The sequence below is a fragment of the Tamandua tetradactyla genome, chromosome 2, assembly GCF_023851605.1.
Source record: "Tamandua tetradactyla isolate mTamTet1 chromosome 2, mTamTet1.pri, whole genome shotgun sequence".
NCBI lineage: Eukaryota > Metazoa > Chordata > Mammalia > Pilosa > Myrmecophagidae > Tamandua > Tamandua tetradactyla.
In genome coordinates this window covers 2,066,155-2,081,355 of record NC_135328.1, presented here as the reverse complement: position 1 = coordinate 2,081,355, position 15,201 = coordinate 2,066,155, and the positions used below count along the sequence as shown (strand labels likewise).

General features: G+C 55.9%; 1 protein-coding gene across 3 annotated transcripts in view; it reads left to right on the top strand.

Moving 5' to 3' along the window:
* Positions 1 to 9,539, top strand: part of SUSD3 (sushi domain containing 3) — a 42,946-nt gene extending 33,407 nt beyond the window's left edge. For 2 of the 3 annotated variants that reach the window (XM_077138677.1, XM_077138682.1), the window contains exons 2-5: positions 3,792 to 3,980; positions 6,306 to 6,453; positions 7,345 to 7,497; positions 8,805 to 9,483. In XM_077138677.1, the coding sequence (XP_076994792.1) occupies positions 3,792 to 3,980; positions 6,306 to 6,453; positions 7,345 to 7,497; positions 8,805 to 8,985 (671 nt within the window). In that variant the 3' untranslated portion in view covers positions 8,986 to 9,483. Of the gene's footprint in view, positions 1 to 3,791; positions 3,981 to 6,305; positions 6,454 to 7,344; positions 7,498 to 8,804 lie in introns of all 3 variants that reach the window. The other variant, XM_077138693.1, reaches the window with a different exon arrangement.
* The last annotated feature ends 5,662 nt before the right edge of the window (positions 9,540 to 15,201 follow it).

Sequence of the window (15,201 nt, the reverse complement as noted above, 5' to 3'; positions counted from 1 at the left end):
AGAAATCACAGAAGACCTAAATAGATGGAAGGGCATACCATGTTCATGGATTGGAAGACTAAACATAGTTAAGATGTCAGTTCTATCTAAATTGATTTACAGATTCAATGCAATACCAATCAAAATCCCAACAACTTATTTTTCAGAAATAGAAAAACCAATAAGCAAATTTATCTGGAAGGGCAGGGTGCCCCGAATTGCTAAAAACATCTTGAGGAAAAAAAACGAAGCTGGAAGTCTCGCGCTGCCTGACTTTAAGGCATATTATGAAGCCACAGTGGTCAAAACAGCATGGTATTGGCATAAAGATAGATATATCGACCAATGGAATCGAATAGAGTGCTCAGATATAGACCCTCTCATCTATGGACATTTGATCTTTGATAAGGCAGTCACCCAACTCACCTGGGACAGAACAGTCTCTTCAATAAATGGTGCCTAGAGAACTGGATATCCATATGCAAAAGAATGAAAGAAGACCCATATCTCACACCTTATACAAAAGTTAACTCAAAATGGATCAAAGATCTAAACATTAGGTCTAAGACCATAAAACAGTTAGAGGAAAATGTAGGGAGATATCTTATGAAACTTACAATTGGAGGCGGTTTTATGGACCTTAAACCTAAAGCAAGAGCACTGAAGAAGGAAATAAATAAATGGGAGCTCCTCAAATTTAAACACTTTCGTGCATCAAAGAACTTCATCAAGAAAGTAAAAAGACAGCCTACACAATGGGAGACAATATTTGGAAACGACATCTCAGATAAAGGTCTAGTATCCAGAATTTATACAGAGATTGTTCAACTCAACAACAAAAAGAGAGCCAACCCAATTACAAAATGGGAAAAAGACTTGAACAGACACCTCTCAGAAGAGGAAATACAAATGGCCAAAAGGCACATGAAGAGATGCTCAATGTCCCTGGCCATTAGAGAAATGCAAATCAAAACCACAATGAGATATCATCTCACACCCACCAGAATGGCCATTATCAACAAAACAGAAAATGACAAGTGCTGGAGAGGATGCGGAGAAAGAGGCACACTTATCCACTGTTGGTGGGACTGTCAAATGGTGCAACCACTGTGGAAGGCAGTTTGGTGGTTCCTCAAAAAGCTGAATACAGAATTGCCATATGACCCAGCAATACCATTGCTAGGAATCTACTCAGAGAACTTAAGGGCAAAGACACAAACGGACATTTGCACACCAATGTTTATAGCAGCATTATTTACAATTGCAAAGAGATGGAAACAGCCAAAATGTCCATCAACAGACGAGTGGCTAAACAAACTGTGGTATATACATACGATGGAATATTATGCAGCTCTAAGACAGAATAAACTTATGAAGCATGTAATAACATGGATGGACCTAGAGAACATTATGCTGAGTGAGACTAGCCAAAAACTAAAGGACAAATACTGTATGGTCTCACTGATAGGAACTAACATTAGTGAACAAACTTGGAATATTTCATTGGTAACAGAGACCATCAGGAGATAGAAATAGGGTAAGATATTGGGAAATTGGAGCTGAAGGGATACAGATTGGGCAACAGGACTGAATATAAAAACTCAGAAATGGACAGTACAATACTACCTAACTGTAATGTAATTATGTTAAAACATTGAATGAAGGTTCATGTGAGGTATAGTGTTTTTTTTGTTTTTTTTTCTATTATCGTTTTATTTCTTTTTCTGTTGTCTTTTTATTTCTTTTTATAAATCAATGCAAATGTACTAAGAAATGATGAATATGCAACTATGTGATGATGTTAAGAATTACTGATTGTACATGTAGAGTGGAATGATTTCTAAATGTTTTGTTAGTTAATCTTTTTTAATTAATAAAAAAAAAAGCAGAATGAAATTTAGACAGGGAAAAGCCCATGGGAAGCGAGAAGCTGAAGTTCGGTGGAACCCAGGAGAGTTCAGGAGAGGCTGGCATGGGCACTGCCACGTGACAGGAGCCCGGGACCCAGGGTCACCGGCAGCTGGCACCAGAGCGCCCGTCTTCCAGGAGAAAGCACTGCTTTGCTGACAGCTGGATTTGGCCTTCCTCTTAACCTCTCCACTTTGAGCTAATCAATCCCAGTTGTTTAAACCAGCCCATTCCATGGTATTTGCTTGAGCAGCCCAGGAAACCGAAACAGAGTTTGATACAGGTTGCACTGAACCTGTAGGTCCCTTTGGTAGTGTAGTCATCTTAACAGTATCTTCTGATACATGGACGTGGGATGCTTTTCCACTTATTTAGGTCTTTAATTCTTTCAACAATGTTTTATAGTTTCTGGAGTATAAGTTTAACACATCTTCTGTTACATTTATTCCTAAGCATTTTATTTTTTTTGATGCTATTATAAGTGGAATTGTTTACTTAGTTTTATTTTTGGTGTACTCATCGCTCTGTGCAGAAATGTAATTGATTTTTGTACACTGACCTTGTATCTTGTATTTGCTCCCTTGCTGAATGCATTTGTCTTCCGGCATTTTTTTATTGGATTCTTTAGGGTTTTCTACATACGAGATCATGTCACCTGACAATAATTTTATTTCTTCCTTCCCAATCTGGGTGCCTTTTATTTCCTTTTCTTGCCTAATTGCCCTGCCCCTTGATTTTTGAGCCATTTGTTTTTTCATAATTTGTCCATCTCTTGTGATACTTGTCATTGTCTGTCCGTCTATTGATATCATTGTCTTATTGGTGTATATATGCTGTGTACAGAAGGTCCAGCATCCTTTGATACATGGTGGTTACAAATACTCACCCAACCCCTCCAGTTAGGAATCGTTCTACCACTGAACTACCCATGCACCCTGAGCAAAAGTTTTTGTTTTTGCTTTTCATGAAGTCGCACGTATTCATATCGCCCTCTTTTTTTCCTTCATAATATCTGTCTTTGGAAAGGAGGAAAAATTTCTGCCACCCTCCTTCAAATTGTATAAATGTTTGTTTTATATTTTTTAACATCTTAATCTTCAAAGCTGTTAGGCAGAACCCTTTTCCCTGTGATGTGACCGGCCCCCAGCAGATATTCCAAGAAACCTCCCCCACTCATGATTTCTAGGAAACCCACCGAGCCTGCCCCAGCCCATGCCCCCCGCCAGCTGTAATCTTGAGATAAGCGTCCCTTAACCCTGCCTGCCTACAGCAGCGTTTCCATCTTAAATCCCGCCAATGAAGAGCTGCCAACTCCCAACACAGCCCCCTGCTCCGGGAACCAGCCAGAGGGAACCTGCCAGCTTCCCGCCCCAGCTCGATGAGAGCCCACCTGCCCTCCCCTCCCCCCCGGGCCCCCTCCCCCGCGGCCCCCCCTTCGGCTTCACCCGCCGGCGGCAGAGCCTCCCAGCACAGCCCTTCCATCGAGTGTTGGTCTCTTTTCCCTCCTGGTCGAGGAAGCGGTCAAAAACATCCAGAGTTCTTTTTCTAAAAATGTTTATTGAGGTAGCATATATACAACATAACATTTTCTGCTTTAGCCATTTCTGATGATATTATATTCCCGGTGTCAAATGACTGTCACCGCCATACGTTCCGGAATGTTCCTTTACCCTAATAGGGTTCACTTTAATTTCAGGACCCAGCTCTGGTTGCCCCAGTGTCCCCTGGCCTGGCCCACCCATTCCCCGCTGGCCCGAGGTGACCTTTCCCACGTGACCTGCAGAACAGCCTTTCCCCCTCCCCCTGTGGTCACCTGCGGTCACCTGCGGGCGTGCTGCCTGGCCCCTGCCGCTGTCCCCACCCAGGAAGGCCATGCCCTCACACCTATCCCTTCTCCTTCCCAGGCACCTGCAGCCACGTGCGGCCACCCCGGCCGGGAACCTTCCAAGTGCTTCGCGGAGACGGCACGGCCCTGGGGACTGTCGTCCTGTTCCACTGCCCCTCGGGCCACCACATGGTGGGGCCCGGCCTCGTCACCTGTGCCTGGAAGGGGACTGCCGCCCAGTGGTCTTCGGGGACGCCCGTGTGCAAGGGTAAGGCCTGCTCCCCGAGCCCCCGCCCCAGCAGCTGCCATGGGGTGTGTGGGCCCGGAGCCCCCTCCCGTGGCCTGAGAGGGGCAGTGGGTGGCGGCTGCAGCACCCTCGTCCCCAGGCTGGCGGCCCGTCCATCTGCCTGGCCCGTGTGGGACCCGCCTGTGAGTCCCAGCCCTTGGCTCTGCATCCCAGCTCGGCTGGTTCCTTACGCGTTACTGGTCCTGCCTGAGCTGGACCATCTATTCAGCGAGAGGCCGTCATTCATTCATTCGTTCTCATCCATGTGTGCAGCTAACGCTTATTCCTTGTGCCAAGACTTTTAGGTTCTGGGGTATGCAGGACCCCTGGAGTTCCCGATCTCAGGAGAAGATGGTTTTCTAGCTTTATCTGCTGTACACAGTGGAGGGACTAGATGAGGCAGTGACTGCTGAGGGTACGACACAGCCCTTTCCAAAAGGAGGCTGTGAATCCTTAATGCGCATCATGCAGATAAAGCTTCCAGAATCAAAATAGTTTGCAAAAAGCTACATTTATATGCTGCAGGACTTCTCAGAGCCTTAAAATTGCTCATGTGCTGAATGAATCTCTGAGAACAGGAATGCGTGGTAGAATTAGGTTCCAAGAGACAGAAAATTCAAAATAGCAGTGCTATTTCTCTTACCTTTAAACCTCAGGATGGGCAGTCCTGGGCTTCTGCAGTGTTCTGCCATGTTGGGACCCAGGCCCCATCCTCCCAGGTACTCTGTTGGATGCCAGCTGCGTCCTCCAAGAGGGTGTTGGCAGCTGTGTGCCAGGCACTTGTTCTGGGGTGAAGAGGTGGGAATGTTTCCGAGGAGGTTCTTAACAGACTGGCATGGGCGAATGCTTTCCTTCAGAGGTTAGCTGTCCTAACAACAAGCTTAGAGAATAGCCCGAGGCAGACGTATACGGCCCTCCCCTCTGCCCTAGGAAACAGTGTTTCCTCCTGGTGTGGACACTGCCCTGTCTGTCCCACAGCAGCAAACCTTTGCCCAGGCAGCAGTGATTTAACCGCTGTCCTACAGTGTCCTGTTAGAGAGTTCTGTAAGCTGCCTCTGTAGGCAGGACAAGTGTGGCAGGGTGAGCCTGAGACGAGCGTCCAGGTTCATTCTTCAGGCCACCGCCAGATAGACGGGGCCGGACATATGTGCTCCTGTGATGTGCACGATGGATTCTCTGGAATGGGGACCAGCAGTCCGCACTAAGAAAGCAGGCTAGCCCTGTACCGGGCCGGTAAGGGGATGGGCGGGGGGCCAGCCTCGGCTCCATGAGAGCCTACCATTTTTTTCTTCTTTTTTTTAAGCAGTTTTGTTGAGATAGAGTCACACGCCATACAGCCCATTCAAGGTGCACAAGCAGTGATTCAGTCTCATCAAGCCTGTTGTTTCTAGGTCGCCTTTTTCCTGATTCGGCGCTGCCCTTGACTGCAGCCCTGTTTTCTGCAGCTTGGGGAAGCTGCCTCTGCTGGCTCTTGTTTGCTGCTTTAAAGCTTCTGTGCAAGACAAAACCCTGGGGCGGCTCACTCTGCCACCCTGGTGGCCGGGAGCCTCCTTCTGTCTCGAGGAATGATCTTAGAATTTGTGCGTGTGGCACCCCCTACGTCTCACTGGCTGGAACATGAGTCTGTGTCCTGTGCAGTTGGGACAGCAGCCCTCATTCCAGATGGCCAGTGTCCGACCAGACGCAGGGGCAGGGGTGCCGAGGGGATGTGAGCAGTGTCCACCACTGTGGGGAAAGTCCACGTGGTCCTCAAGTTAGAGTACAGGGAGCCCCTTTTCCACAGAACATCCCTTAGAACCCAAAAGATGAGATCTCTGTGCAGAGCTGAAGTTACACAGCTGATACTCGCCAAAGGCAGGGTCCAGACACAGGCCCGTCAAGTCTGGGCATCTTCCTTGCTTTTGCTCCTTGCTAATAGGTGACCTGAGAAGTTGTGTTGGCCCTTGAAGGCTCTGCCAGTTGGGGCATTGTGAAAACTCAAAGCCCCTGGGCTGGCTGCGGCCTCATCAACAACTGGTTGCTATCGTACAGTCTCGGTGGTCCATATTTCCTGTACTTCTCAGCCAGGGCTCCACTTGGTGGGAATGACTGAGCTATCCCCCTGCTACCCATTCGTCACTCTGCAAACTCCTACGCAACCTCCAAAACCCTGCTCAAATGCCCCCTCTCAGGGAGAATCTTCCCTGATAGCTCCACCCATGGCAATAGTTTGTTCAGACCTTTGCCTCAGCCTCCAGCTTCTGCCATAGAGTGGGGCTCCCCTGGGGCCAGGCCTGACCCTGCGCCCTTGGCTGGCCTCCCTCACAGCTGTGCCCCTGTACGAGACCTTTGGCTTCAGGGTGGCTGTGGTCGCCTCCATCGTCAGCTGTGCCCTCATCCTGCTCATGTCCATGGCCTTCCTCACCTGCTGCCTCATAAAGTGCATGAAGAAGAGCGAGCAGCGGCGCTCAGACAGGTGCGGGCCGGCCGTGCGGGCGGGCGGTGTGGGCATCTGTGCAGATGGGCTCTGGGCACACGTGGAACATGCCGTCCCCCTGCCTGTCCCCACTGCTTCCGGGTCTCTGCCTGGTGTCTCTGCGGGGCACAGGGGACGGCGTGTGTGCAGGGGCTGCCCTGGTTAGCGGGCGGTCCTTAGGCCAGGACACTGTCCAAAGGGCCGCACTTCATCCTGAGTTGGCACAAAGGAGGGTTGGGGTGCACCTGGGCTGCCGCTCCTACCGTCCATGCCTATGGAAGAGCAGCTCCATTGGGGTCCCCTGGCTGCACCCAGGTGGGGAGCCATCTGGCTGGGACAGAGCCTCCAGCCCCTGCCTGCTGCTCCGGGCTCGCCCCGCCTGCTGCCGACATACACAGGGCCGGGAAACTGCAGACGACAGCAGCAGTTAGACTCTGATGTCGGGGTGGTGTCCCCTTCACTGAGGTGGGGGGGTGACGGGGTGACGGGACGGAGGCGTTGGGGCCGGAGGGACACGGGCTTCTATCGCGTGGCTTGTGCATCCAGGGCCGTGGCTATTCTTTAAACTGCGCAGTTGGCCAGACGCACGCCTCTGCCAGGGGCCCAGGCCTGCGGACGCGGCGGAGGCTCCACCATGCTGTGCGCCCTGCCTGGTGACCTGCAGCCTTCCTCCAGCCAGACCTGCTGCCTGCTCCTGGAAGTGGAGTTGTGTTGGGGCCACCTGTCCACAGACGCCCTCTGGCCGCTTCTGCCGGGCTGAGGTGCGGCCTCAAGTATCTACTCTCTGGCCTTCCAGGAGGCCAGCCGCCCCTGTGGGCCCCGTGATGGCGCGGTGCATGCGTCCCGGAGGCGGCCCGGCTGAGTGTCCCCTGTCCCGCGCTGTCTCCCCAGGGCAACCCAGCTGTGGTGCCAGCTGCGCGGCGAGGACTTGGAGACCGTGCAGGCCGCGTACCTCGGCATCAAGGGTGGCGGCAGCAGGCCCGGGAGCCGGTCACACGCGCCCGAAGGGGCCCGGCAGGCGTGTGACAACCGCAGCTTCAGCATGTGGGCACCGGCTGCGCCTCGGGGGTGGGGGTGGGGGGGTGGAACCCGGCCTGGGAGCAGACCGGGCGGGCAGGGGTCGCTAAGAGCGCGGAGGTCCTGCCCCTGGGCGGTGTGCAGCGGAGGCGCTGCCGAGGGTTCCCAAGCTCCTGGGGGATCGCACCTGGTGGGCCCTGCCCCTGCCCTGTAGACCCTGGGCGGGCTTCTGAGAATGCCCTGGAGTGCACAGCCCGCCCCTCCGCTGTGGTCATGAGAGCCAAGAGTGGGCCGGCCCTGGCCCCAGGATGCTCTGAGAGACCACGAGGGGAGGCCGTCTTGGGGGCCGCTCTGACACTCCCCTCTAGTGAGTGCATCTCAAGAGACAGGAAATTGGAGGTGAGGCATGGGGTGAGACAGAGAGAGAGCGGGGGGAGCTCGAGGCAGAGCCTTACTCCCCAGTCAGGTCCCGGGGTGGCAGGCTCCCTTCTGCCCAGCCTGGTGGGGGCAGACTCCCCAAAGCCCCTGGCTTCTGGCTCCTGGGCGCAGGGGATGTCCCAGCCCCACAGCCCAGCACCCCTGGACATGCCCATTCAAGGGTGACGCTGCCCTGCAGGCAAGGCCTGGGATAAGGTGTGCTGTTTTCCACTGGTTGTCCGTAAAAATTTCTCTTCGGCAAAGCCAGGTTTGCCCATTCTGTATTTTTTATATCACAGACATGTGCTTACAGTGTGTGCTACTTGCTTCACACTCTTTCAGATAGTAACACTCTTTTCCATGGGGGGTGGGCCCTTTTTTTTTAAGAGTAGCTTTAGGTTTATGGAAAAATCAAGCAGACAGTCCAGAGTGCCCATATGCCACCCCCCCAGCACACGCATGCACGCACGCACGCACACATGCACACACGTATGCACATGCATTCCCTGTCACTAACACCTCACATTAGCGCAGGGCATGCATTGCAGTCGATAAACAAAATCAGTTCGTTGTCACGGGCAGAAGCCCCCCGTTTGCACAGGGGCGGCCTTGGAGACACTGCACAAGTCGAGATGCCCGCAGCGCCTCCCCCCACAGCTGCTGGGGAAGCCCCGGGCGGGAGCGGGAGGTGGGGGCCTTAGTCCTCTCCCTGCCCTGGGTTCCCGGGTGTGGGTGTTTGGAGGATGAGATGGAGGGGGTCGGGCCAGCCTGAGAGGTTGTGGGGTGTAAAGGTGTCCCCCCCACCCCAGCCTGTGTGTGTCTGTGGCCCTGACTGGGGTTTGGGGCGTCCTGGGAAGGGGCCCAGGATGGGGGGCCCAGCCTCTCTTCCCCCCAACTCATGCTTCCTCTCCCTGCAGGGACCATGGCGGGGACAAGGACGTCTGGAGCACGGAGCCTGGCGTGCTGAGCCCCTGCGTCCTCTCGAGCCGCCCCCCTGCCCAGGTGACCATGCACACAGAGAGCCCATGGTGGCCCCCACCTGCCTCTGGGCCCGCCACAGTCACCCCAAGACTGCCTTCAGCCTACAGCCTGGGGTGACGGCCACGCCAGAGCCCCGCTGAGGCCCCCGAGGGCGAGCAGACACCACCAGCCTGCTGCCCAGACCTTGGCATGCACCCAGCTGGACAACATGGGGACACCAGCCTCCAGGGCAGCGGCCCCTTGGGGCTGAGCTGACACCAGACAGGGGTGTGGACCCCAAGCAGCAGGGGACAGCTGCCCCGGGGCGGCAGCTTTTGCAGATGTGGCTTCTTTGGAACCACTGCTGAGGTTAACACACCCTCACTGCAAGGCTGTGTTCCTTTAACCCGCATCCTTCAGAGACTAGGAGCCGTTTTAAGAAACTACTTTTGCATAGAAGAATAAGAAAACAGCAATAAACGTCTTTTTCAGCATTCACAAATGACCATTTAAAAACAAAACAAAACAAAGCCTTTAGCATCTTTCTCAACAAGATGTACTTCCCCTAAGCAGGGCTCTGCATCCGTTGTCTCTAAGTCGGGAGTGGGGGAAATAAACTTGTCTCTAATAGTGAAACTTACAGAGGTAAAAACCACTACCCATTTTCAATCACTACGAGACAAAACCTCAAACCAAGCTGCCTGATTTGGGTCATTCCCTGTCACGTCTCAGGTTCTGGGCTTACTCACCTGACAGGGTCTCAGGTGGTCAGCAAGTGGCTCTGCCAGGGCTGCGTGGAGGCCCCCCACTGCAGGCGTGACGGCTGAAGCCCCCACCCGTGGAGTCTCCTCGTGGCCTCTGCTTCCCCACAACATGGTGGCCGGCTCCCAGGGGAGGGTCCCACGTGCACGCGGTGGGGGGAAGCTGTGTGGCCTCCTGTGACCTGGCCTCCGGCGTCACCCTGTGTCATTTCTGCTCTGTCCTATTCCCCTAGGGTCAGAGGACGCTCGCCCCATCAAGGGTAGGGGTTTCGCCCTCACTTCCAGACGGAAGGGGGACCAAAGGATTTGCAGATGGGTTTTAAAACCATCACAATCACATTTACCCCAGGGACTTGCAAGCCACCCCATGTCCATCCCTCCAGCCTTGCCCCCAGGACAGCCGATGTTGTCCTGCCTACATATGCGTTACACGGATGGGCTTGTGCGTGTTTTCACTTCCTGGTTCCACAGCTACACGCCCAGATTTGCCTCCCTCCGCTCTGGGGCCTGTCCCGGACCAGCCTCTAGGCGGCCACGCAGCGCACACCTGCTCTGCCCTCACCCACGGCCCCGCCACTGTCCTAGACCACTTGAAAGTGTACCTCCAGCCCCCACAATGTGGGGTGGTGACCTGTCCTGCCTCTGAGCGTGGCTTTCCTGCAAAGAATTCAGCAGGTCTTGAGGTTTTACCCACCTGCTTCCTGCCCGGAGGTTCAGCAGCCACCTTGGGGCTGCAAGGAAGAAAGCTCCTACCCAAAAGGGGCAGGAGGGGCCCTGAGCAGCTGGTGTTCCTCGCCCTGCACTGGCCCTCATGATAATGGGAAATGCATTTCCTCACGGCTACAAGCTACTTAGAGTAGCCCAGCTGGTGGCTGTCCCATAACTTCATCAGTCCCCCACTGGTGGACACTTGGGTTGTTTCACGTTCCCAGCTCTCACAGGTGGCGATGCTGACGTCCTTTAGGCTCAGGGGCTCCCGGCAGGACAGCTGCGCGGGTGGGGGTGCGCGTGGTGTTCGTTTGAGAGAGCAGCTGTGGGCCACCAGGAGAAAGGCAAAGGGGCACGGGCCGACCCAGCCCTCGGCCACGGCAGCACAGCGCTTAGCTGTGGGGACTCTCTGTAGATTCAGGAAAGCACGACTTAAGTTACGAGGCGTGAGGTGCGTCCCCGTGGCCCTGGTGCCGTGGAGCCCTGCGCTGGACGCTGGCCCGGCTGCAGATCGCCGCTGCCAGTCGTGATACAAGTTGAAGCTTCTGTGAGTTTGTAGGGCTCAAGTTGGTCAGCCAGGCTTCACCGCTGAGGACAAAAGGCTCCAGCTTCTTTGGGCTCTGAGTTCCCGCCGACACCACCCACCTCCCCATTTCCTAACCCTGTTGGGATCGGGGGGTGGGACCCGGGCAGGAGGAGCCCGTGTGGAGGGGCTGCAGACAGCTTCCTGGCAGGGGAAAGGAGCAGGGAACAGCTGTGATGATATTCAGTCCATTGGACTCCCCGAGCTCGTTCCCTCCTAAAGCCTCAGCACCTGCTGTTCCCTCCACCCGGAACACATGGCGTATGCTCTGCTCGTTTTCTTCTCGGCTCAAAAAACAAACAAACCCCACTAACTTCTGTTACTATTACATCGGCATCTGCTAGGATATGCTTGTGAAATAAACTACCCTGTTCTAGTTTGCTAGCTGCCAGAATGCAATATACCAGAAACAGAATGGCTTTTAACAAGGGGAATTTAATAAGCTTCCAGTTTACAGTTCTAAGGCCGAGAAAATGTCCCAATTAAAACAAGTCTATAGAAATGCCCAATTCAAGGCATCCGGGGAAAGATACCTTGGTTCAAGAAGGCCGACGACGTTCAACGTTTCTCTCAGCTGGAAGGGCACGTGGTGAACATGGCGGTGTCTGCTGGCTTTCACGTGGCTCTACCAAAAAGGGACTCTCTCTCCAAAATGTTTCCTCTTTAAAGGATTCCAGCAAGCAACTCCAACTTCAGTGGGTGGAGACACACCTCCATGGAAATCATCTAATCAAAAGTTACCACCCTCAACTGGGTGGGTCACATCTTCATGGAAACAATCAAAATACTCCCACCCAGCAATACTGAATGAGGATTAAAGGGCATGGCTTTTCTGGGGTCCACCACGGATTCAGACGAGCACATACCCCCAGATCTCGGGGGCTCACACAACACTGTGTGTCCTGCTCAGGGAGCATCGGCAGAGCCTCTGGTCTGAATGGACCCGTGCCCTGGACCCTGACTGATGGAGCTGTGAGCCCCCCACCCCCAGTGAAGGGGGAGAGAATGCTGAGATCTTGTGCCAGCCGTGAAACGCTCCTGCTTGGAGGCCTCGCACGTCACTCCTGCTCACCACGCGTGGACCAGACCTAGACATGTGTCCGTTCCGGCCACAGAGGGGCTGTGAGGTCCACTTCCTGATGGCTGAAAGGAAAGGAGAATGCAAACCAGGGATCGTGGCAGCCCGTGATAGCCAAACCAGTCTTCTTAAATCCTGGCTCAGCAAGCCTTCAAAATCAGCAGCCGGCATTCGAATGTCACAGGCTTTAGGGAGAAGGCGGGCATTTTGCTGACGCCCACTTTGGAGTTCTAGTCTCAAAACTGGGAGTCAATCGATTCCTGCTGCTGAAGCCAACGTGTTGTCTGGTGCGCCAGGGAGCACGGGCAACCCAAGACCCGTGGTTTCCACTGGCATGAAAATGAAGTTTCACAACGAACACGACTCTGTCTTAAAGCTGGAATGAGGCCATTCCAGTGACCCAAAGTGGCCCTGCGGCCCGGTAGGGTGCCCGCTGCACAGGGGTGGGGGCACTTGGGCCCCAGGAGTCGACCCCTCAGCAGTTTGGGCTCCACTGACCCACTGCTGTAAACTGAATCACCCAAACTTGGTGGCTTAAGTGGCCACAACGTCGTCATCCCTTGTGGGCAGCTTTGCTGGGCCACAGGGGCGACTCGCCTGCGCTTCTCCGAGGCGACCAGTCACGCAGGGCCCACGAGGACTCACCAGAGCGCCTCCGCCCGCGTCAGCCGGGCCGCCGTCCCAGCCCCTAACCGGGGCCCTCAGGGACACTGATGGTCCTGAGGCGTGGCCGCTCCTCCCGGCGTGACGGCTGGGTCTCGAGGCTCCCAAGAACGGGACGTGGGTGGGGACAGCTCTGAGCTCTGGGCGCTAGGGGCCTCCACTGCCCTTGGGCTTCCGGGACCCAGCCTGGCCAGGAAGGGACTGCGGAGCCCACCATCTCCCTCCCCACCAGGCCCTCCGCCCTCCGCCCTCGTTCCTCCCCAGGCCGGGCCACTGGCTCCCAGAAGGTAGATTTCAGGGCTTCAGTCCAAAGGCGTGCACTGATTTTACAAATGTCTGATTTAGCACCTGCAAGTGGTGGGGGGTGGGGTGTCCGGGCAGCCCCTTGATGGTCCTGTAGCCTGCCTTGGCCCCACTGCGTGGTCGGCTCCAGCTGTGCAGGGCTCAGCACAGCTGATGGTGTGCACTCATTTAGCGCCTGTCCAGGCCAGCCCTTGGGCAGTGGACACTCAGGATAGGGCATCCCACAGGGTAGCTCCAGGCAGTGACAATGCTTTAAAAAGAAACCAGAACCAGGGAGTTGGGGAGACAGGGAGGTGACCCGGGGGGGGGGGTGTTGGGCAGAGCCTGAGGAGCTGGGGAGGAGACCCCCGGGCAGAGGGCAGAGCATGCGTGAAGGTTTTGAAAATGAAGTGAGACTGACCACGGGCAGGATGGAAGGTGGTGGCAGAGAGGGAACCCGGGGTCACAGGCCTCTTGGGCTGCCATGTGGAAACAGCCCAGGGTGTGGGTGGAGGCAGCGACACCAGCCCTGGAGGTGACTGCCACAGCACGGTGAGACCAGGGCTGTGCTCCCAGGGGTGGGGGAGGGGCTGCACACACACGTACTTAGAGGAGGGGCCAAAGGGTGTGTGTGTGTGTATATGTGTGAGTGTGTGCGCGCGCGCCCCAGGCTGGCCGTCTCAGGGTGGGGGTAGGTGAACCGGACACCGTCCATCCTTTGGGGTATCTCGCTGAGTGGCAGGGATGAAAATCCTGAGCCATTCTCTGGAAACGGTATCTTGGAGCCGCCTCTCCTGCTGCAGGTGGAACCCCTTCCGCCACGCCTTGTGGGCAGGTCTCCTGAATCATGAAGTGCCCTGTGGCCGCCCTCTCCAGCCTCCTCTGTTGAGCCCAAACTGCCTCCCCATTGCCGGGTGTGGGTTTGCTGCCCTGTGGCCTGAAGAGGTAACTGTGGAGCCCAGAGAGGGGCTGAAAGTGAGCTGGGTGCTGGTGGCCTTGCACCCAGTTCCCCTCTCCCCTCTGTGCACCCATTTCCCCTCTCCCCTCTGTGGGAGTCCGCCACCCCCCACCTCGCCAAGGGGTCCCTGAGCCTCTGGGACCCAGACTCTGGAGCAGCAGGTCAGAGGGGCACTGGTCATGTGCCCCATCCAGGCCCTTTTTGCCATAGGTTGCCAACATTACCCCGTCTTGCCTGCCTTTGGACTCTGCTGATGGCCTTGGGGGTCTGAATAAAGGGAGGGGCAGGCCTGTGAAGATGTGGAGTGGAAATGTCCCCCCTCTGCAGGCAGTGGCAACACAGGAATAAGCTTTCCATTCATATTACGGGCATTTTCTGACTAGATAAGGAATGCATGGGGTGCCTAGACTCAAAAGAAGCAAAAAAGTTTGTTTGCAGACAATGCACCCCACACACACCAAACAAAAAGAAGCAAAAACGGTGGGGCACACAGAGCGAGTCTGGGCTGGGCGCCTGCAACTTCCATGGACACGGATCGCCAGTCGCGCTCTAGGGGCCCGGAAGTGGGGGGTGATGGCTGGGGGGCCACGGCGGGAGGCCCACAGAGCTGCCCGGAGCCGGTTAGGGCCGCGGGGGCCAGCAGCGGACCCCAGGCCGTGGCCCCTCCCGCCCCGAGCGTCACCCTGGCCGCGCAGCGGGCAGAAGCGCACCTCGCTGTGAGCGCCTGGGCCCCGTCGCGGCCCTGGGGCCGAGGAAACAACGCAGGCTGCCCGCCCTTTGGGGCCGGAGGGCAGGGCCCCTCAGTGTGGAGCCCTGGCGCCCCCGCCGCTGTCCTGCGCCCCGCCGGGCCCCCACGGGCTGGGGACTGTTCGTGGGCCCTCGAAGCAGCCACTGGCGCTAGAATTGGGTCGATGTCTCCTCTCTGGGCCTCAGTTTTCCCGTCTGTAACGTGGGCCTGATGAGGGCGCGGGTGTGGATGTGAAGGTGCCCGGAGGGGGCGGGCTCGGGGCTTCCTGGACGTAACAGCGCCTGGTCCCCTCCCACCCGTCCCCTCCGTCCACCCAGTCCGTCACCCCCGGGGAGACAAGAAACAGACACAGTGCTAAGTGCTACGAAGCCCTTGGTCCAGTGCATGGGTGCGGAATAACGGGCGCAGGGCTCAGGTAGCGTCCGAGGTGGGGGCCGGTACCGGGGCGCAGGCAGCGGGAGCAGGCCCCGCGGGAGGACGCTCAGCGAGAGAGAGGCCCGCGGGATGCTTCCTGGCCTGACAGCTCCCAGGTTTGCGCTTTCTGAGCTCGGGGCGGCCCTGCCCGCGCTTGTC